Source organism: Corythoichthys intestinalis, chromosome 9 (genome assembly GCF_030265065.1).
Source record: "Corythoichthys intestinalis isolate RoL2023-P3 chromosome 9, ASM3026506v1, whole genome shotgun sequence".
NCBI lineage: Eukaryota > Metazoa > Chordata > Actinopteri > Syngnathiformes > Syngnathidae > Corythoichthys > Corythoichthys intestinalis.
Window position 1 is genome coordinate 8,454,505 of NC_080403.1, and position 24,482 is coordinate 8,478,986.

Sequence of the window (24,482 nt, forward strand, 5' to 3'; positions counted from 1 at the left end):
AAATGTTTCAGTAAAATGTTACACATTCTTGTATATTTGCCACTTATTGCCACAGTTAACTATGAGGCTTTGGGCCTCTTTTGACCTCCTTCTGAGTTTGTAAGGTTGTGACTTCTAATTAAACAAACTCGATGCCAATCAAAACGTTTGTCCTTCTTTATCCCCAAATTAGAATCGATATGAGAATTGATAAAGAATCCAATCGTTAAGCAATATCGATAATGGAATCGGAATCGTAAAAATCGTTTCAATTCCCATCCCTAGTTATGGTTGCTCCAAACTTAAAAAAAAAAAAGTTACACAATTCTATATTCTATTATAATGCATGTAAAGGACTGCTATAAAAAAAAGAAACATAGTCGGTACACTTCTGCCATAAGGATTTGTTTTAATGAAGCTTCTTTGGTAAAACAGGTTTATTGTCGTCAGTCTTTTCCTTTTTTTTTCAGCACTAAATGCAGGGTTTCCCCTACGATTTTTTGAAGCTGTGGTGGTGGGCTTTTGAGTCGGCATTGGAGTCGGACAGCCTCACCATGTCATGCCATGGCGAAATTGCTGCATATCATGACAAATGATTTTTTTTTTTTACGTATTTCTTCTTCCAAGAAGAACCATACCAAGATCTATTTGAAATATTTTATTAACCAGGCTAATGTCTTAGCGCTCAGCTACAGCACATGTTTATAAAATGCGTAGCTGATTACAGCTACATTACTCTTCGTAATAATACGACTCTTTATCTCGTAGCAATAGTACTACTCACATCTTGTAGTCCTTCTTTTTCCTTTTATTTGGCCCTAATTTGGACTACATTACCACAAAAATAATAGTCCTTCTGTTAACGGACCCTCGTCCGTTGACAACTTAAATCTTTTCTTATTATTTCAAAATACTTATCTTTCAATCTCATCCAATTACAACCAGCGACATCAGCAACAAACAAATGCAATGCTATGATGTAACGATTCGGGTCAAACACACGCCATGCAGAACTTAAACGTTATGTTCATGTCAATAATCAGGTTGTTATTAGGTTATCACATTCATTAATAGGGATGGTGTGGCTCAGTGGTAGAGTAGTTGTCCCCCAACCCAGAGGTTGTGGGTTCAATTCTCTGCCCTGATGAACTTGCCTAAGTATCCTTGAGCAAGATACTGAACCCCACATTGCTCCTGGTGCTGCGTCACCAGTAGGTAGATGGCAATATAGTGTAAAGCGCTTTGAGCGCCTTGAAAGGTGGAAAAGCGCTATATAAGTATAACACCATTTACCATTAACTTGAAATATCTTTCTGTAGATTTTTCTCCCGATTTCCAACTCTGCACCAGCGTAGTCAGGCACAAGCTTGCAACTGGAGAACCGATGTGATTTTCAAAAGAAAGTGTGTGAAGGAACATTTGTATTTGACGTGTTATTTCAGACGACTTCTGGCAAACAGTGCGCAAATAATGAGCTATATATTCATTTAGACGTACTGTTAAATTATACAAATTATAAATTACAATGTAGCTTTATATCTCAAAAGCCTCTTCAAAAGCCTCTAGCGTCAGCATGGTGTGAAGAGCGGTCTACGGCATGACGGCAAGTCCAAAACGGAAGGAGCCACGTAACCTGACATAGACACTGTCAGGAAGTGAAAAGCGACAAGCATATTTACTATAGTCCCAAGCGCCAATGTGCTTATTTTTCATTGTTGCACAAGAAAACAGCGACTTTTCATATTCCAGAGAGTAAGGGAAAACTATAATAGCAATTTTGTTGTTGTTGTTGTTGTTGGTCGCGAACTTCCACACAAACACACATCAAGGCACCATTTAGCTCAGCAACGAGAGCCATTAGGGTCATTTTTCAAGTGTCCCAGAGCTCGCGAAACATCTAAAAAAGCGCATTTATCATGGTTTCGTCTGCCGAAACAGCGCGATAGCACAGATCTCCCAAGAGAGCCATACACCGCTCACTTTCGCTGAAAAATCCGATCCAAAATACACAATGAATGTGTTGCAGCTAAACCCTCCACACTAGGCTGCCACCAGTTTGAAACGGCGTTAAAAAAATAATAAATAAAAAAATAATAAATCACATCTGCAAGGCTTGGCGGCTTTTATTTTGGTATGGCGGTGCGCCACAATCTTTTATGCGTTGGGGAAACCCTGAAATGTGTTACTTCTTTTTTAGATTTGCTGAAAGTGGTTTGCATTTCTTTGAAACTACTCATTTGAGTCTCTCATGAGTCGTGAGCATTCACACGTGTGTAAAGGCCTGTCTCCCTACATGTGACAGGGAGCAATGTTGCTGTTTCTATTGATGATTCGACCACCCATCCGTACGTCCAGGTTTTCCTGATTTAAAATGGTGTTTATCGTGATAGATTTTTTCCCCCATATCACATATACTGTATCTATGGCGGAAAACACTCAGGTGACTTGAAGTTCCGCTCTGAAACCCCCAATTTGGCCAAGTTTCAAAATTGTCCTATATGCATGTGTGATACATCATTGGAAAACTTAAAATCTCAAGTTTCTGGGGGAAGAAAAACTTTGAACAGGAGGGCATTTAAAATATATATGTTTTAAACCCCTAAACCCTTACTCAAGGTGAGAGCATGTGAGAGCATAATTAAAGACACCATGAGTTCAACGAGATATTATTGCGTACTTACCTCGTTTCGATCTAAAAGCTCTGTGTAGCATGTCTCACAGAGTGTCAAGACACAGCTGTGAATGGCCACGGCTGGACTTTTATTTGGAATTTTATGGGTGAAACAATAATATAACAAGGGTTGCAATGCAGAAATCGCAGACATCAAGGAGTGGTTGAGATTTTCTTTTTCTAATACTTACCCTTTTAAACATTATTTTTTGGTCATTTTTCTTTGTTTGGATCAATTATTTATCATCTAAAATGTCGGGGAAAATGCGACAGTAACAAAAAAAATACACTTAAAGCGATAGTTATGAGGTAGATATCAGTGACTTATTTACAGACACTTTTTTTCATTGTGACATAATTTGTTTAAAAGTTTAAAATATGCGAGTGAATAATTTTATAAACTTGTTTTTTTAAACTAAATATTAGACATAAATTACCGGTAAGGATTCTAAGCTAAAAATGATAGCCATTTTAATAATAAATATAATTACTTAGCTTCTTTTTATGGCTGAGTTGAAACAAAAGCGGTTGCGCGGTGTCTGTCAACGGGCGTATCCAGGGTAAAACGGACAAATTAAAAATTGTTCTGGGGCTTAATGCGCCATGGAACTTCTATGGCATCATATACACAAATTATTCTATCAAACACAAAAGTTCTTTTGGCTTAAAATGCAGCAGTTTATTTTAAAGTGGGATACAAGAGCAGAAACTGCTTTTTCAGCCTTGGCTGTGTTTTCCGCCCTATCAAAGTGTGCCTGCTGATCCACAAATTCAGGCTCAAAATTTTATAATTGATATTTGAAAATGATGACAAATGTACACATAGCCATAGAAAACATCTGAATTTCAATTATATATATATATATATATATATATATGTATATGTATATATATATATATATATATATATATATATATATATGTATATATATATATATACATATATATATGTATATATATATATATATGTATATATATATATATATATATACATGTATATATATATATATGTATATATATACAGTGCTGCTCAAAAGTTTGTGAACCCCCTCAACATTTTGGAATTTTCTATTATTTCAACCTGATTTCCTAATCAATCAATTCAGTAGTTTTTTTTTTGTTTTTTTAACAGTTGTGTTGTCGAGACTAAATTAAAAAGAGTTTTCATCAACTGATGTAGGTGCAAAATTGAACTGTTTGGTCACAACCAAAACCGCCATGTCTGGCGAAAAGTCAACACTGCATACCACCAAAAGAACCTTCTCCCAACAGTGAAGCATGGAGGTGGGAATGTCAAGATCTGGGCTTGCTTTTCATCCTCAGGACCTGGACAACTCCACATAGTCCAGGGAATCATGAATTCTGAGGAATATTGTCAAATCCTAGAACATAACCTGACGCCATCTGTTTTGAAGTTAAAGCTTGGCAGAAGGTGGATCATGCAACATGATAATGATCCAAAGCATTCCAGCAATACAACCAAGGAATGGCTGAAAAAGAAGAAGATTCGTGTTCTGGACTGGCCCAGTCAAAGTCCTGACCTAAATCCCATTGAAATGCTGTGGCGGGACCTGAAGCGAGCAGTTCATGCCAGACGCCCATCAAACCTCTCTCAACTGACTGCGTTCTGCAAGGAAGAATGGGCAAAAATCCCCCAAAGTAGATGTGAGAGGCTGACTAGTCACTACAGAAACCGTTTGGTTGAGGTAATCTCTGCAAAAGGAGGCGCAATATCCTATTAACTGAAGGGGTTCACATACTTTTGCACACATGATATCTGAGTTTTTCTTAAATCAACCACTTTTGTTAAATAAAGAATGACAATATAACTATTTCTTTTGTTTCAGTCCATTATTTGGAATGTCAGTATTGTGGATTTGGGTATAACTTAACATTTAATAAGGTTATTTTAGTTTTTTTTACAAAAAATCTGACCATCGCTGTGGGGTTCACAAACTTTCGAGCAGCACTGTATATATATATATATATATATATATATATATATATATATATATATATATATATATATATATATATATATATATATATATATATACACATACATATATATACATATATATGTATATATATATATATGTATATATATATGTATACAGTAGTGGTCAAAAGTTTACATACACTTGTGAAGAACATAATGTCATGGCTCTCTTGAGTTTCCAGTTATTTCTACAACTCTGGATTTTTCTCTGATAGAGTGATTGGAACAGATACTTCTTTGTCACAAAAACATTCATGAAGTTTGGTTCTTTTATGACTTTATTATGGGTGAACAGAAAAAAGTGATCAAATCTGCTGGGTCAAAAATATACATACAGCAGCACTAATATTTGGTAACGTCCCTTGGCCATTTTCACGTCAATTAGGCGCTTTTGGTAGCCATCCACAAGCTTCTGGCAAGCTTCTGGTTGAATCTTTGACCACTCCTCTTGACAGAATTGGTGTAGTTCAGTTAAATTCTTTCTTTCATGGAGTCTGACATGGACTTGTTTCTTCAGCATTGTCCACAAGTTCTCAATGGGGTTTAAGTCAGGACTTTGGGAAGGCCATTCGAGCCATTCCATTACCACTTTTGATGTGTGTTTATGGTCATTGTCCTGTTGGAACACCCAACTGCGCCCAAGACCCAATTTTCGGGCTGATGACGTTAGGTTATCTTGAAGAATTAGAAGGTAATCCTCCTTCTTCATTATCCCATTTACTCTCTGTAAAGCACCAGTTCCATTGGTAGCAAAACAGCCTCACAGCATAATACTACCACCACCGTGCTTGACGGTAGGCATGGTGTACTTGGGGTTAAAGGCCTCACCTTTTCTCCTCCAAACATATTGCTGGGCATTGTGGCCAAACAGCTCGATTTTTGTTTCGTCTGACCACAGAACTTACCTCCAGAAGGTCTTATCTTTGTCCATGTGATCAGCAGCAAACTTCAGTCGAGCCTTAAGGTGCCGCTTTTGGAGCAAGGGCTTCCTTCTTGCACGGCAGCCTCTCAGTCCATGGAGATGCAAAACACGCTTGACTGTGGACACTGACACCTGTGTTCCAGCAGCTTCTAATTCTTGGCAGATCTGCTTTTTGGTGATTCTCGGTTGAATCTTCACCCTCCTGACCAATTTTCTCTCAGCAGCAGGTGATAGCTTGCGTTTTCTTCCTGATCGTGGCTGTGACAAAACAGTGCCATGCACTTTATACTTATAAACAATTGTTTGCACTGTTGCTCTTGGGACCTGCAGCTGCTTTGAAATGGCTCCAAGTGACTTTCCTGACTTGTTCAAGTCAATGATTGTTCAAGTCAATAATCACTCACAAGAAATTGCTAATTCGTGTTGCTGTATGTATATTTTTGACCCAGCAGATTTGATCACTTTTTCTGTTAACCCATAATAAAGTCACAAAAGAACCAAACTTCATGAATGTTTTTTGTGACAAAGAAGTATGTGTTCCAATCACTCTATCGGAGAAAAATCAGAGTTGTAGAAATAACTGGAAACTCAAGAGAGCCATGACATTATGTTCTTCACAAGTGTATGTAAACTTTTGACCACAACTGTATGTATATATGTATGTATATGTGTATATATGTATATGTGTATATATGTATATATATGTATGTATATATATATATGTATTTATGTATATATGTATATATGTATGTATATATATGTATTGAAAACCTTGTAAAAATCACAAATACTGTATATTTGTGGATCACAAAATCACGTGAAAATTATGGATTTGTTGATGTCAAAAACGTGAAAATCACAGATACATATATGAATATAACGTGCTTTTGAGGAAGAGAAAAATTGACCGGCACATTAAGCAAGTGAAGAGGGTTAAATGCAAGTCTGAACATTATGAAAATAATTCACCTCATAATGGTAGGGTCTTTTCTACCCTTAAAACATATGGGATCTAAATTATTTTATAAATATATTACAAATTATGCAATCTAAATTACCAATAACTGAACTCCTCATACAATGCAAATAAGGTTGCTTAAAAGTCGGTGGGGACAATTGGAGCACCCTGAAAAGTTGGTAGTGATACTGGATGGCCCCACTGTTCCTTTGCAAACCTACGCTATTGTGTTTATGTGACTGCTCCATTTGGTGTTTAAGATGAGAAGGGCAACAGAATGTACAGTCTATCACAAAAGTGAGTACACCCCTTGCATTTCTGCAGATATTTAAGTACCGGTATCTGTTTTCAGGGGACAACACTGACAAAATGACACTTTGACAGAATGAAAAGTAGTCTGTGTGCAGCTTATATAACAGACTTAATTTATCTTCCCCTCAAAATATAGCCATTAATATCTACTGTAAACCCCTGGCAACAAAAGTGAGTGCAACAAAAGTTAGAAACTATGTACATCCCTAAATGTCCAAATTGAGTACTGCTTGTCATTTTCCCTCCAAAATGTCATGTGACTCGTTACAGGAGTGCTTTCAGTATTGAATAGGTGGGGGGGGGGGGGGGGGGGGGTGTCAGCCTGTTAGTGCTCAGACCATACGCTGCACTCTACATCAAATTGGTGTGCATGGCTGTCACCCCAGTAGGTAGCCTCTTCTGAAGACGGTACACAAGAAAGCCCGCAAACAGTTTGCTGAAGACATGTCAACAAAGCAAATGGATTACTGGAACCATGTCCTATGGTCTGATGAGACAGGCGGGCTTTCTTGTGTGGGCCATATTCAGTGATGATTTCATAATTTATATTTATATACAATAGGCTACTAAAACTGGGCCACAGTTGGCCTGCAGACCATAATTTGGACAACCCTAGTTTAATTAAGAGTGTTTTTTTACTTGGTTTATGTTTGCTACAGACTGAAAGATGAGCTTATGTCAAATTGATGCGCTGCATCAAGGCTCATCGGTTAATTCTATTTTTTTTATCCATGGCATTTTGCTTAGATTGAAAATGTAGCATCATCAGTGGGGTTGAGCTAAAGATACTTTTAGCTCAATTTGTTGTGTGATGTCATTTTATTGAAATGAAACTCCATACCACTGAATGATATGTATGAATCCTAATAAACTGTGACCCACCCCTCAGCAGGTGTCATCAGACCAGTGTCTGTTCCGATGTCACTTGTTCTTTATTAGCCCACTGCTGACCTAATTGTCATGACTTATGAGGTCACTATGTTCTATACATCGTTTTGTCCGCTGTATCAGTGAGCATATTTCTGAGCTATTTTGCTTCACTCCCACTCTAAAACTATAGCAGCCACACAAAAGCAACATTGAGGAGAAAGTCTCTTTGTTGCCAAGCAGCTTTGACCCTCTGATGACCCACTGTAGCAAGACTGCAGTCATTGTTTTCACAGTGTGAAAAGTTCCATTTTCATCACGTATCAAAAATCACCCTTCTCCGAAAGCAACTATCATTTTGTGAAACTTTCAAATCAGAAATGAAAAGGAACAGTTTTGTCTTTTTTTGTCTTTGTTGTTAACTTGCAGCAAAGCTGTTAAAATGTAAGCTGTGGAATAACATGGTAAGCAAATAACCTGCCAAACATTTGAATGAGGAACGAATATTTTCCGTAATTTATCATGCTTGCAAATACAGTAAATTCAGTTTATAGGGTATTGACGTTTTTGTTTTCCTCATCAGCTTTATTTAAAATGTATACAGTGGTATGAAAAAAAAACCTTTTTGGAATTTCTCACATTTCTGCTTAAAATCACCATCAAATGTGATCTGATCTTTGTCAAAAGATGAAAAAACTGTCTGCTTTAACTAAAACTACCCAAACATTTATAGGTTTTCATATTTTTATGAGGATAATATGTAAACAAGGACAGAAGTGGGAAAATAAGTAAGTGAACCATCACATTTGATATTTTGTGCCCCCCCCTTTGGCAGCAATAACTTCTACCAGACGCTTTGTGTAACTGCAGATCAGTCTGGCACATTGATCAGGACTAATCTTGGCTCATTCTTCTCTACAAAACTGCTGTAGTTCAGTCAGATTCCTGGAATGTCTGGCATGAATCACTGTCTTTAGGTCATAACACAGCATCTCAATGGGGTCAAAGTCTAGACTTTGACTTGGCCACTCCAGAACGTGTGTTTTGTTCTTCTGAAACCATTCTGAAGTCGATTTACTTCTGTGTTGTGGATCATTGTCTTGTTGCAGCATCCATCCTCTTTTTAACTTAAACTGTCTGAAAGGTGGCCTCAGGTTATTCTGCAAAACATCCTGATAAAAACCTTTGAATTCATTCTTCAATTAATGATTGCAAGTTTTCCAGGCCCTGAGTTAGCGAAACAGCCCCAAATCATGATGCTCCCTCCACCATGCTTCACGGTGGGGATGAGGTGTTGATGTTGGTGAGCTGTGCCATTTTTCCTCCACACATGATGTTGTGTGTTACTCCCAAACAATTCAACTTTGGTTTCATCAGTTTACGAAATATTTTGCACAAACTTCTGTGGAGTGTCCAAGTGCCTTTTGCGAACATTAAAGGGGCAACAATGTTTTTTTCAGACAGCAGTGGCTTCCTCTGTGGAGTCCTCCCATGAACACCATTCTTGGCCATAGCTTTACATATAGTTGATGTGTGCACAGAGATATTGGATTGTGCCAGTGATTTCTGTAAGTCTTTAGCAGACACTCAATGGTTCTTTTTTACCTCTCTGAGTATTCTGTGCTGAATTCTTGGCGTCATCTTTGGCGGACGGCTACTCCTTGGGACAGAAGCAACAGTGACAAACTCAATCCATTTGTAGACAACTTCTCTGACTGTCGGTTGATGAACATCCAGACTTTTAGAGAAAGTTTTGTATCCTTTCCCAGCTTTCCTGACAATCCTTAATCGCAGGTTTTCAGACAGCTCTTTTGACAGAGCCATTATGCACATCAGCCAATGCTTCTCATCAAGACAATTCTTACCAGGTGTGTGTTTTATAGTGGGCAGGGCAGCTTTAAACCACTCATCGGTGATTGGGCACACACCTGACTTAAATAGTTTGGTAAAAATTGGTTTCAATTACTCTTTGTCTCCTTAGGCAGAGGGTTCACTTACTTATTTTCCCCCGTCTGGTATTGTTTGCATGCTATCCTCATTAAAATATGAAAACCTATAAATGTTTTTTTTGTGGTTTTAGTTAAAGCAGACGCTTTTTTAATCTGTGTGATTTTGACAAAGTTCAGACCACAGACCACATTTGATGGTGCTTTTATGCAGAAATGTGAGAAATTCCACAAGATTCAGACACTTTTTCATACCACTGTAGGTAGCCATAGCCATAGTTCATTCATTATTATGAGTGTAACTGTGGAACTGTTGTTTCATTTTAGCCTCTCTGTGCAAGTTTCCATGGAAGCTCCTGGACCCTTTTTCCTTCCATGTGTCAGCTGCTGTTTGACATCATGCCCAGTCTCTCGAGTTTCCTCTCTTCATGCTCAGCTGCCTCCACTTCTCTCACTGTACTTCAGTGTATTTATATCATTCTATTGTCATGCATCCAGGTCCAGTTCTGTCAGTGTTTTATGGGGCTTTTTTATTTTTATTTTATTTTATTTTATTTTATTTTTTTTTTTTTTTTACTGCATCGAGCTCCTGCTTGCATGCTTACTTGCATCACAAGCATCTTTGAATAATTTGGCATTTTGGCTTCCCAAAGTTTGCACATTTTCACTTTGCAAACTTGAATTCTCGTTTTCCAGAGTGAAAATGTTAGCTGGTTTTAAATACAGTAGGTTCTACTAGCATCTTAGTGAGCTTTTGAGCCCATTTCACTGATGAACAATGCATGCTATCACACATTCACAATATGAATGTTAAAATTTAAAAATAGAACCCCTGTCTCGTGTTGGTGTTAAATCTTGACTGATGTATGGATACAATTTAGAGAGTTCCAAGCTTCTGCTAATCCTAACCATGGGTCATGTTGTTGCAGTGCCATGGAAAATGACCCAGAGATCAAGTTCAAGCCTAGCAAGGAAATGGCTTCATCTGGACCCGTCACTGTGGCCAGAGGACAGTGGTCCAGTAAAATGGAGTTCCTCCTTGCAGTCGCCGGACAAATTATAGGACTTGGAAACGTGTGGCGGTTCCCTTACTTGTGCTACAAAAATGGAGGAGGTGAGTTGGAGAACAACTCAAACATTAATAATGAAAAATGAAGCCCGACTACACCATGATGCTTTGAAACCATTGGATCAACAAATATCATAAGCTACACTACCACTTCAAAACTAGAGATGTTTTGCTGTTACTGATCCAATTTCAATCTTGATACATATAGTCGTATGAAAAAGTTATTTTTAAGATTTTCATTTATATTAAAAAAAAATGTGCGGGTCAGCAATTTCAGTGAAATAAATAAAATAGCAGAAAAACATTAATATTTTACAGTTATGGAAAGTGTACAAAAATCATTTACACAAAAGAAGCACATTCATGTGGGCAGCCCAGCAGAAAAATTACCTAAATATTTATTAGATCCTCCTTTTGAAAAAATAACAGCCATTTAAGGCTTGCTATCACTTCCAATTATGGCATGCATGCAGAAAAGACTTCTTCAGCATTACATCATTGTTTTTTTTTTTTGGCAAATACAAGACTAGACTCAAATATTATAACACCAGAAATTTATCAAACTACAATATTGCTCCAAGAATCATATACTGTGGTACCTCGACATACAGTCCTTTTGACATCCGTGGTAAAATTTAACTCATTTTTCTCGGCATGCAAAAACATGCTCGAATTACAATGATTTATGACACCATCGCAAGTTCTTTGTTTTTCCGCAAAATGGACGCACGGTGGATTTTCTTGGGAGAGAAATCAACATGTGTCCAAAGAAGGTTAGTGCAAGCGGTGAAAATAGGAAAAAGGTGATGCTTACAACTGAAATCAAGAAGGAAATGATGGAAAAATATAGGCAGGGTGTGCTTGCGAGTAGCGACTAGCTATAACACGGCTCACCCCCCCAACCCCACCCCACCTACCTACTCACCCGCTGTCTCCTCCCTTCATTCGCCAGTAAGTTAAAGGGACAATAAAAACTTTTTTTTTTTCAATTTCCATTCATTATTATTCCGATTTGTATTTATAATTCATTTGTTTTTCCACATTTAATTGCTATTAGTTGCTATTAGTAATTGTACCTAGTATTTTTTAAAGGATTTAGCATAGGCTTTTAGTCTGCGGTAAAAAATTAATCGAATTATAATGAATTCTTATGGGAAAATCCCTCTCGACATACAACAATTTCAACTTACAAACCAGGTCCTGGAAGGAACTAAATTCGTATGTAGAGGTATCACTGTTTTTAGTTTTTCAGCTAAACGCAGGAGGCATGCTAACTTGTAGGCTCTAATAAGCCACAATTGTTCTCTTTTACTAAAATATGTTATTAGAAACACAAAATATTACCATTGATTTAAAAATCTATAATATTTAGTACATGTTTTGACCTACGGAGGGCGCCATGTTTTAAGCGTGCAATGAACGCTCGGGCTGATGAGGTAGATTGTCACAGTCACTTGACAAATACTACTGGTTTACTGCAATTCATTCTACGCGGCGAGATGTCCAACACATGGCTCATCGGTTAAAAGCAGCCAGTACTTACTATGTGTGTTTTTATTGAGTCTTTTATTACCTTTTCATTGCCTCAAAATACTTTTTGCATGTGTTTCCCTCTCATGCTTTTAAGCATTGTGTTTTCTTGTGGTAGCTTTAAAGCAGTTTGTTGATCTGTGGACCACATTAGTCACGTAGCATATTTAAACCACCCTATGTTTAAGTATTTTCTGAAGGCATCTTTACTATGTTCTGTCTTTATGCATCTAAACAAAACAAGGTGAAAGCGCACGGTAGTACTTTGGGTGTCAAATTTGCCTCTTGTAAGACGTTTCACTAGTGTAGCACATTTTGGCAGAACACCATTTTTTTTTTTACTCCAGGGTACCCGTGGGTTATTAAAAGTATTAAAAAAGCATTGAATTTATCCATCCATCCATCCATCCATTATCTTCCGCTTAGTCCGGGGTCGGGTCGCGGGGGCAGCAGCTTTAGCAGGGAAGCCCAGACTTCCCTCTCCCCAGCCACTTCAGCCAGCTCCTCCGGCGGGATTCCAAGGCGTTCCCAGGCCAGCCGAGCGACATAGTCTCTCCAGCGTGTCCTGGGTCGACCCCGGGGCCTCCCGCCGGTGGGACATGCCCGGAACACCTCTCCAGGGAGGCGTCCAGGAGGCATCCGAACCAGATGCCCGAGCCACCTCAACTGGCTCCTCTCAACGCGGAGGAGTAACGGCTCGACACTAAGCCCCTCCCGGATGACCGGGCTTCTCACCCCATCGCTAAGGGAGAGCCCGGACACCCTGCGGAGGAAACTCATTTTGGCTGCTTGTATCCGGGATCTTGTTCTTTCGGTCACGACCCACAGCTCGTGACCATAGGTGAGGGTAGGAACGTAGATCGACCGGTAAATCGAGAGCTTCACCTTTTGGCTCAGCTCCTTCTTCACCACAACGGACCGGTGCAGAGTCCGCATCACTGCAGACGCTGCACCGATCCGCCTGTCAATCTCCCGCTCCCTCCTACCCTCACTCGTGAACAAGACCCCAAGATATTTGAACTCCTCCACTTGGGGCAGGATCTCATCCCCGACCCGGAGAGGGCATGCCACCCTTTTCCGGCTGAGGACCATGGTCTCGGATTTGGAGGTGCTGATCTTCATCCCAACCGCTTCACACTCGGCAGCGAAGCGCCCCAGTGAGAGTTGGAGGTCGCGGCTTGATGAAGCCAACAGCACCACATCATCTGCAAAAAGCAGAGATGCAATGCTGAGGCCACCAAACCGGACACCCTCAACGCTTCGGCTGCGCCGAGAAATTCTGTCCATAAAAGTTATGAACAGAATCGGTGACAAAGGGCAGCCTTGGCGGAGTCCGATCCTCACTGGGAACGAATTCGACTTACTGCCGGCAATGCGGACCAGACTCTGACACCGGTCGTACAGGGACCGAACAGCCCTTACCAAGGGGCTCGGTACCCCGTACTCCCGGAGCACCCTCCACAGGACTCCCCTAGGCACACGGTCGAACGCCTTCTCCAAATCCACAAAACACATGAAGACTGGTTGGGCGAACTCCCATGCACCCTCGAGGACCCTGCCGAGGGTGTAGAGCTGGTCCACTGTTCCACGGCCAGGACGAAAACCACACTGCTCCTCCTGGATCCGAGATTCGACTTCCCGACGGACCCTCCTCTCCAGCACCCCTGAATAGACTTTACCGGGGAGGCCTCTATAATTGGAACACACCCTCCGGCCCCCCTTTTTAAAAAGGGGGACCACCACCCCGGTCTGCCAATCCAGAGGCACTGTCCCCGATGTCCACGCGATGTTGTAGAGGCGTGTCATCCATGACAGGCCCACAACATCCAGAGCCTTTAGGAACTCCGGGCAGATCTCGTCGACCCCCGGGGCCTTGCCACCGAGGAGCTTTCCAACAACCTCAGTGACTTCAACCCCAGAGTTTGGAGAGCCCACCTCGGAGTCCCCAGACTCTGCTCCCTCCAAGGGAGGCGTGTCGGTGGAATTGAGGAGGTCTTCGAAGTATTCTCCCCACCGACTCACGACGTCCCGAGTCGAGGTCAGCAGTACCCAATCTTCACTATACACAGTGTTAATGGTGCACTGCTTTCCTCTCCTCAGACGCCGGATGGTGGACCAGAATTTCCTCGAAGCCGTCCGGAATTCATTTTCCATGGCCTCGCCAAACTCCTCCCATGTCCGAGTTTTTGCCTCGGCGACCGCCGAAGCTGCGGTCCGCTTGGCCAGCCGGTACATGTCAGCTGCCTCTGGAGTCCCACAGGCCAAAAAGGCCCAGTAGGCCTCCTTCTTCAGCTTGACAGCATCCCTTACCGCTGGTGTCCACCAGCGGGTTCGGGGATTGCCGCCACGACAGGCACCAACAACTACCTTACGGCCACAACTCCGATCGGCCGCCTCAACAATGGAGGTGCGGAACATGGCCCACTCGGACTCAATGTCCCCCACCTCCCCTGGGACAAGGGAAAAGTTCTGCCGGAGGTGGGTGTTAAAGCTCTTTCTGACAGGGGATTCTGCCAGACGTTCCCAGCAGACCCTCACAATACGTTTGGGCCTGCCAGGTCTGGCCAGCATCTTCCCCCGCCATCGGAGCCAACACACCACCAGGTGGTGATCAGTTGACAGCTCCGCCCCTCTCTTCACCCGAGTGTCCAAAACATGCGGCCGCAAGTCCGATGATACGATTGCAAAGTCGATCATCGAACTGCGGCCTAGGGTGTCCTGGTGCCAAGTGCACATATGGACACCCTTATGTTTGAACATGGTGTTTGTTATGGACAAACCGTGACGAGCACAGAAGTCCAATAACAAAACACCACTCGGGTTCTGATCGGGGGGGCCGTTCCTCCCAATCACGCCAATCATAAATAAAACCGATCATAAATAAAACAGATGCGGTTTTGCGGACTCGCAGAGGGGAAGATTAAAAAGTGCGTATAGGCACGCTCTGGCTCTGCAATGACCATACAGTGCCTTCTATTTTTTAATCCAAATTATTTATTTTATAACAAGTATTACTTAGTTTATCATTCATACATCGTTAAAATATAGTTATTTCAAAAAGTTAGCGAGAAAGAACCCCGGCCCGGCCCGACGTAATAAATGACATTTTAATTTTGGTCATGTTTCCAGTTTAATTTAGCTGTTTCCAGCTTGTTAAGTTTATAATTGCGATGTTTGTTTTACCGCTTTTCCTCTTACTGCGAAGAGGGAGGAGCCGCCGCTATGATATTTAAGTCATCAGCCATCTGCTGTGACCCGGGAATTTAACGCCTGCTTTCATGCACACGGCTTCCCATGTCAGTCGACACGGGAAATTGTTTTCACTCACAACTGCTGCACGGTTATGTCCCACGATATTCCCGTTGTTTTGGAGTATGTAATAGGGGCTCAAGTAACATCCAGATACTTTAGGTTGCAGTTTATGGGTCATGCGAAGGCAGTGGACCTGCTTAAACATTTCGGTGTGCCTTTCGAATGAATGTGAATTTCGCCGTTTTAACTCGAGAGTTAGCCATGTTCACTGGGGTCTTGGCAGGTGCACTAGCGGCTAGCCTGTTACAGAAGATGGCTGGTCTGAGTCCTGTCCTCCTCCTCTTTTTGTCCATAATTATTGTGTGCGTGTGTGTGTTTAAAGAAATTCTGACAGACTTTATAATGTTACTTTAAATGTGTTTTAATTGTATCTTCAATATATGTGCATTCTTTTGTCAAACACACTTAGTAATTGAGGTTAAATTTGATGTTCAGTGCTTTATTTATTTAATATGATTCAATATGATCTAAATAATATTATATAATAATTAATGTTCCTCTCAGGTTCAAATTGAAAGGGTTGAACAGATGACATGTTTATGTCGCTAGAGTCATACTCTGGAAGCCTGGCAGCGTAACCTTGTGATGTCACCACACTGCGACGTCAACAACAATGGCGACCGACTAGTTAAACAAATTTTACAAATTGTATAAAAACGAAAACATCAAGAGGGGTTTCAATATCAAATTACTTTAACTCATAATAATGTTATCGTTTGAGAACTACAAGTCTCTCTATCCGTGGATCCCATTAAGATGTTTTTCACACTTCAGTTACCCTAGTATTTGGGGATGTCAAAAAATGGGGCCAAAAACAGTCGTCATTCTACGTAAAAACGTGTGTCTTTGTTTGCATCATCTGTTATCGATAACAATTGTAATGTGCAGTTTGCTAGTAGCAAGCTAGTTTACCCACATCCCAAAAATTATTCTAGCCTACCGATAGTCTGTTTGGTAAGGCCTCTTCAGAGTGCTTCGTTGTCAGCCGTGAGTGCGATATATGTTGGCATAAGAAAGACGTTAGCTGAAGTAGCATCCAGTTTTCCACATCGTAGGCAAAAAGTCGTATTTGATTGACAGTTGAAATACTTTCCGAACATAATTTTGATTCCTTGTTTTCTAAATTTGACTTTTTTTTACTTGTTGGCAACACGCTGTGCTCTGTGAAATTTAAAAGATAAATATAATTTCAATTTACCATGGACTTCATTTTACATTTCACTGTAAGGCTGATTCTAATTATGTGTACTTAGCATTTGTGTTGTGTTTGTATCAGATACACTATATAATAATAATATATACTTTTTTTCCCCTCTAGGAGTGTTCTTTATCCCTTATGTGCTCTTCCTCTTTACATGTGGCATCCCTCTATTTCTACTGGAGACGGCTCTTGGCCAGTACACTAAACAGGGCTCCATCACCTGCTGGAAGAAAATTTGTCCTCTCTTTGGAGGTAAATATTCACTTTCCAGCCACACCATTAAATAGAGCTGCATTAAAAAAGAAATAAGGAATCGTTGTTGCCTTACTGCATTATGATGCCGGCGGACTTAAAGGATCCTGAAGCATCCATTCAGAGCATGCTGATGTACAAAAAAATATTACCGTAATTTTCGCACTATAAGGCACATCTGACTCTAAGCCGCCACCAACCAAATTTGGCACGAAAACAGCATTTGTTCATAGATAAGCCGCACTGGACTATAAGCCGCAGCTGTCCTCACTATATTAATGGGATATTTACATCTAAAACACTTTATCATTCTATTTGACATCGGCATCATAAGACTGTCATAAGACCAAATGAACCATCATTGCTTCAAGAAGCTTCATTTGGCCATCACCGCCCCCTTAGGGGAGACAGTCAACCTCTACTTTCACCTGCTGTCAACACTGTTGTTGTCCAACATGCCTCCTAGCATGCATTGCAGCGCTACACATGTAAATAACAATTAAAATTCATGTTCTGTGCTGATTATTTCTTCAGTTACTCTTCCAGTTGTTTCATTAATTGCTAGTGACGGTGTTTGGTAACACTTAATTTGACCATGGCGCCATAAGACTGTCATTAGACAATCATAATTATGATATGACACTGTCATGATCATTAATGAATGCTTATATCAGATGTCATTTCATGTTATCCGGCATATTATCTCACTTTTGAATTGATGTAAATGATCCAAGATGGAGATAAATGGAGTTTGTGACACGATTTGCCGGATGACACTTAACAGTGACGTGCGGTAAGGTTCATGGTTGGTGAGGCACTGACTCCTTTAGTGTCAGATTTCCAAATATATAAACCAAAAAGGGTAGCTTATTCAATTGGCTACTGGTTATTTCATATCTCATCAGCATTCTTCACAAAACACGCGCACACGGTACATATTATCGATACGTAAAAGTAAGAAAATAACATGCATTTGCTCTACACCCTCAATGTGTTGGCCGTCGCAATTCTATAATTCATGCAACATAAATGAGAGTAAAGAGTGGTGTACAAAACCACAGAATTCAATTCTGACCTTTAGTGAAATATTCAGTTGTTTTTTAAACTTTTAATTCTGTTACTTTAATCAATTTATTACAGATTGCTAAACAAAAAGTGTGAAAAGAAAAACAAAGGATATTTTATTTAAGTCCAAAATTTAGTTTTTAAATATTCTATTGTATTTTTCTTAGTCTAAGCTTTTTTTTTTTTTTCATAAGATTGAAATGAAAACTGTTTGTGGTCTTGCGCCTGTCCTTCACCACAAAAACCGCCGTTACTTTGGAAGGGCATAGGTTTGGTCTCAACATTCGTAGGGACGATATAACAGCATAACCTGCATGTAGGTACACTTTTTGCTGGGGACGGGACATTAATAAGACCAAACAGATTGGATGAAGGGGGCAAAGGGCCACATTTCTCATGTATATGAACCTAATTAATTAATAGGCAAAAATGATCAATGCAAAATAAATCCTTATCTACTGATAATAACTTTTACGTGCATTGGTTCAGATGATACACTGTTCGATTCAAACCTTTGTTTTAAAAAAATACTAAAGAAACATTTTGAAAACTTCCTGAATAAATGTCTGGTTTTTATTAGCAAACATAAACATAATGAAAATAATTCACTTAATAATGGTAGGGTCAATTCTATCCTTACAACACATGGAACTATTGAAAGATCTAAATTCTCTATATAACTGAACATTATATCATGCAAAAAAGGTAAGGTTGCTTAAAAGTTGGTGGGGACAATTTTAGCATCCTGAAAAAGTTGGTAGTGTTATGTCCCTACCGTCCCTATGCAAACCTACACCCTTTTTGTAAAAGTCCTCCTTATTTTCCTTTACTTTAAAAAATCTCTCCGCCTCAGTGGAGAGGATTGCTTCAATTAGATCGTTCTGTGTTCTATTTGACAAGCCAGAAAACACAGTGGATGTGTCCAAATGTCTAGCTAACCTTTCATCTTTCTCAGCAAAACCATGTAATCGTTCTGCATATATGCCACGTTTAGAAGAGCTTACACGCTCATCGTTACCACGAAATGTTAACTCCTGTTTAGCTAGGATGCAGGTTGCATTAATGAGGTCTTTCAAACTCTTTCGGTTTTCCTTTACCTTGGGCGTTGTGGATGCTACCATTGAGCTTCCGCTGTTCGTCAAAGCCAAATCGATCCTTGAGCTTCCAAAAGTTTTTAAAGCAATCAGGCTTTAAATGTGAGTGGTCGAGCTCCGATGTTTGCTAAGGCTTCGTGGTAGTTTTTTAATGTCACGATATCTCGTGTTAGTCCAGACATTGGCACAAGTTGAGAAGAAAAGGCAGGGAAAGCAGCAAAGGCGATTTTTCGAGGGACAGCCACATAGCCAGTCTTTTCGGGTGTACCAATCCGTTTGAAAAGCGCGAGTTATCTTCTGTCCCGTAGTTTGAAGCAGACCTTTTAGCTCCGGTGTTGTTAATCGCGTCCACTTTTGACGGAAAGTCCAGTTTCACGTACGCCCCCTTTCAGTGCGGCAGAGTACTATCTGCCGCAACCTGTGCCTTTTCACTGCGGTTTTATTTCCCATCAGCAAAACTAAATGTGTCGCTAACAAACATTAAACTTTAAGGGTTAAAGACATTAGCCAGACTGTGGAAAATCAGGTCAAATAAACATATCTGGAAACATTATAATGGCGACATGCAGATGTACGGCAACCAGCACGCTCCAATTCCATGTATCAACCCAGTTTGTTATGGATTGCGGAATCAGAGGTGAGGCTTTACTCGTTGCTGCCGCACCTCTCGTTTCATTTCGTTATTTGAACAGGAAATGGGCAAATTCAGCGATTTTGACGATAAAAAATGTTTGAAATGAGTCATACATTAAGAGCAATGGACAAATATTAATATAAATTTGATGTTATAATTATTTTTTTGTCATGATGACAGGTGAGGCTCTGCCTCACCTGCCTCCCCTGACCGCACGTCACTGATGTCACTTAATGACATCTGTCATAAGCATTCAGTAATGCTCATGATAGTGTCATGTCATATGTGTGTCATATATGTCTTATGACGCCGCTGTCAAATAAAATGTTACTTATTAACCCAAATAAATCAAAAAATAAGCACTGACTATAAGCCGCAGGATTCAAAGTGAAGGGAAAAAAGCAGCGGTGTATATTCCGAAAATTAGGGTATACAGTATTTGCATCAGTCCTGTAATTAACATTGTATGCTGTGATCTTCAACACTTTGTCAGAGCAGCAGCAGCATTCACTTAAGATTTGTGCGGTCACTACGATTTTTAGTTCAGACAATATCGATGAAGTATAAAATGCTGAATGTGAACCAAAAAAAAACATTTTACTCATGTGCAATTTATTTACATAAGGAGAGTAATGATTGTCCGCCACATTTCAGAACTCACAAAAACAAGCATTTCACAAGTGAGTCACTGCCTAAATCTCAAAGTGTTTTCTGCGAAGTGAATCATTTTCACACTTGTGTTTCACATATTGCAAGTCACTGAAATCTGAGTTGTTTGTTGACAAAGGTGCTCTATTTTCTCTCTAAGTGGGTTTATGTTTGTTTATTTACACCAGTGCTTCTTGGCTGTTGTCACCCTGGGAGTCGCATTTTCCTAGTGTCACCAAGTAGCAACAAGGTCTGTCACGATAACAATTTTTCAGGACCATATATTTTCCCAGAAACTATCATATCATTGTTGTTTTTTTTGTTTTGTTTTTCATTTGGTATAATATTACAAAATATAAATGAATCATCACTCAAACACTCAAGGGTCATGAAAAATTAGATTTTGTAATTCAATAAGCTAGGGACGGACACAAAACAGTATCATATGTATCCCAGTGGATGAAAAAACACAAAATGTCATTTTTCTGATATGTAATAGGGGAGAATTTTTTTTAAATAAAAGCCTGTATTTCCAGGAAGTGGGTGTCCTTATTGCAAACAGACATTTTACCCACCCTGGTTCTATCTATTCTAGCCAATCAAAAGCAAGTATCCCAGATTATCCGCCATTCCTCATGAAGTCTAAAATAGCTATTGTCCCATGCACCTGTATTCCAGTCTATCAGTGCATGTGCATGCGTATTATTATTGTAAGCAATGTCATTTTTTTGTGTTTTAGCATTATTTTCTCCATTATCAGAGGTCCAAGAAATTTGCAAATTGCATACTTACACTGCTGGCCAAAAGTATTGGCACCCCTGCAATTCTGTCAGATAATGCTCCATTTCTCCCAGAGAGTGATTGCAATTACAAATGCTTTGGTAATAATATCTTAATTTATTTTGTTTGCAATGGAAAAACACAAAAGACAATGGGAAAAAAATTAATAAATCATTGTCATTTTGCACAAAACTCCAAAAAATGGGCCAAAAAAAGTATTGGCACCCTTTGAAAAATGTGAGCAGGTGATGCTTCTCTAATTTGTGTAATTAACAGCACCTGTTACTTACCTGTGGCAAATAACAGGTACTGGCAATAACTAAATCACCCTTGCAGCCAGTTAAAATGGATTAAAGTTGACTCAACCTCCCTCCTGTGTACTTGTGTGTACCACATTGAGCATGGAGAAAAGAAAGAAGACCAAAGAACTGTCTGAGGACTTGAGAAGCAAAATTGTGAGGAAGTGTGGGCAATCTCAAGGCTCCAAGTCCATCTCCAAATACCTGAATGTTCCTGTGCCTGTGTCTATCGTGCGCAGTGTCATCAATAAGTGTAAAGCCCATGGCACTGTGGCTAACCTCCCTAGATCTGGACGAAAAGAAAATTGATGAGAGATTTCAACAAAATATTGTGCAGATGGTTGGTAAAGAACCTCAACTAACAGCCAAACAAGTTCAAGCTGTCCTGCAGTCCAAGGGTACAACTGTGTCAACCCTTACAATCTATCCGTGTCTGAATGAAAAAGGACTGTATGGTAGGTTACCCAGGAAAACCCTACTTCAGACCCAGAGACATAAAAAAGCCAGGCTGGAGTTTGCCAAAACTTACCCGAGAATGCCAAAAACGTTTGGAAGAATGTTCTCAGGTCAGATGAGACAAAATTAGAGCTTTTTGGGAAAAGGCGTCAACATAGAGTTTACAGGAAAGAAAACACAAGGTCTTCAAAGAAAAGAGCATGGTCCCCACAGTCAAACATGGCGGAGGTTCCCTGATGTTTTGGGGTTGCTTTGCTGCCTCTGGCACTGGATTGCTTGACCGTATGCATGGCGTTATGAAGTCTGAAGACTGTCAACAAACTGGGTCTCCCTCAGAGGTCATGGGTCTTCCAGCGGGACAATGACCCAAAACACACTTCAAAAAGCACTAGAAAATGGTTTGAGAGAAAGCACTGGAGACTTCTAAAGTGGTCAGCAATGAGTCCAGACCTGAATCCCATAGAACACCTGTGGAGAGATCTGAAATTGGCAGTCTGGAGAAGGCACCCTTCAAATCTCAAAGACCCGGAGCAGTTGGCCAAAGACGAATGGTCTAAAATTCCAGCAGAGCATTGTAAGAAACTTACTGGTGGATACCGGAAGCGGTTGGTCGCAGTTATTTTGTCTAAAGGTTGTGCTACCAAGAATTAAGCTGAGGGTGCCAATACTTTTGTCAGCCCCATTTTTGGAGTTTTGTGTAAAATGATAATGATTACAAAAAAAAAAAAATCATTCTCTTCTGTGGTTTTTTTTTTTCATTGCAAGCAAAATAAATGAATATATTACTACCAAAGCATTTGTAATTGCAATCATTTTCTGGGAGAAATTGAGCATTATTTGACAGAATTGAGAGGGTGCCAATACTTTTGGCCAGCAGTGTAAGTGCTTTGAGCAATCGTCCTTCTACTTCAACCAGGTGTTGTCTGTCCCTTTAAATTTTAAATATTATCTGTAACATATCAGTATTGACAACACTGACCCTGAAGTCATCTGGACCAGATTGAAGCCAAAATATGCAATAACGGACACCATTACTCTCAACACCACCTTTGTTTATGTATGAGTCTTACTCCCGCATAAAGTCAGTTGTCTTACAGAGCGAGAGAACAAGGCAATGTGAATGAATTTTCAGAATCACAATTAATTCTAGTTGCAACCACCTTTTAAAGGAAGGAACACGATTAAAATGGTTAACATTGTTAAAATATAACCTTTGAAAAACAGCATCTAAAGCACAACATCCATCCATTCTCTGTAACACTTAACCTTGCAAGGGCCGCAGGTGTGGTGTAACTGATCCCAGCTGACTTTGGTATTGTCTGCAGGTGGAAATGTGAGTGCAAATGATTGTCTAAATGTGTTCTATGATTGACTGGCAGCCAGTTCAGGGTATCCCCACCTTCTTGCTATTTGGGTTACGCTTGAGCACTCACCCATCAACCCTCGTAAGAATAAGTACAGAAAGACATAGAGTGGATGGATGGATTTTGAAGGTTTTCCTTATAATTCACAAAAGTATAATTTCTTCTGGTTAATTTATCAATAAGGGTGTCTTTCATGTTTAACAAAAAGGGCAATTTAGTTTTCCTGTTGTGTAAACCATGATACTGGTTGCACTCGTTAAATATTGCCCAATGTAAGCCTTCGCGTGTGGTCGTGCGCACATAAAAACTCACCCACCATACAGTACGAAGTACAATTATGTTGTGCTGGGTTCTACTAAAATGTTCTGGTCATTTTGACATTATAATCCTAAAGCTTTTCAAATATATTGTATTTTATATGTAAAAAAGGAATAACAATAAATAATCTGCATATGTTGATCAAAATACCGAATGTCCAGTTGTTCTTAATGCTACATTGTCAGTAAATGAATCCGAAGAAGTGTTAAATCGGTTTGGCTAAGGTGGAAAAGGGCTACACAAATGAAAACCAAAGACCAACTACATTCTACCAGAGGTGGTTAGAGTTACCAAAATTTTTTCTCGAGAAAGAGTCGCGTTACTTCTAAATAATATTACTGTACGCAAAAAAAAGGAAAAGTAGTCATCCAAAAATTTACTCAAGTACGTGTAAAAGGTATTCGTTGAAATAATACAGTGGTACCCCGACACACGATCTTTTCAACATCAGACGTAATATTTGACTCGCCATTTCTTTCTACGGCCGATGAAACGCTCGAAATACGACCACATGACAGCGCAGCAGACGGATGAACGGCGGATTTTCATTCGAGAGAAATCAACACAAGTTCCACACAGGTTAGTGCAAGTGGGGAAGCAAGGAAAAAGGTGACGCTTACCATTGAAATGAACATGGAAATGATAGAAAAATATGAGCGTGGGGTGCGCGTCTTTGAACTGGCTCAACAATACGGCCGTAGAATGTCGACGATCTCCACAGTCCCTCTCCGACTTCCGTTCACCAGTCTTTATAAGTTAAGGTGACAGTTATTATTGTGGTAACATCGCCAGAGAAATCGCCAGCT

General features: G+C 39.9%; 1 protein-coding gene across 2 annotated transcripts in view; it reads left to right on the forward strand.

The window, feature by feature from the left end:
* The window catches only part of LOC130921544 (sodium- and chloride-dependent GABA transporter 2-like), a 96,915-nt gene that overhangs the window by 26,072 nt on the left and 46,361 nt on the right, over nucleotides 1–24,482 (forward strand). The window contains exons 2-3 of one of the 2 annotated variants that reach the window (XM_057845578.1): nucleotides 10,584–10,768; nucleotides 16,884–17,018. In XM_057845578.1, the coding sequence (XP_057701561.1) occupies nucleotides 10,588–10,768; nucleotides 16,884–17,018 (316 nt within the window). In that variant the 5' untranslated portion in view covers nucleotides 10,584–10,587. Of the gene's footprint in view, nucleotides 1–10,583; nucleotides 10,769–16,883; nucleotides 17,019–20,647; nucleotides 20,710–24,482 lie in introns of those variants that run through there. The other variant, XM_057845579.1, reaches the window with a different exon arrangement.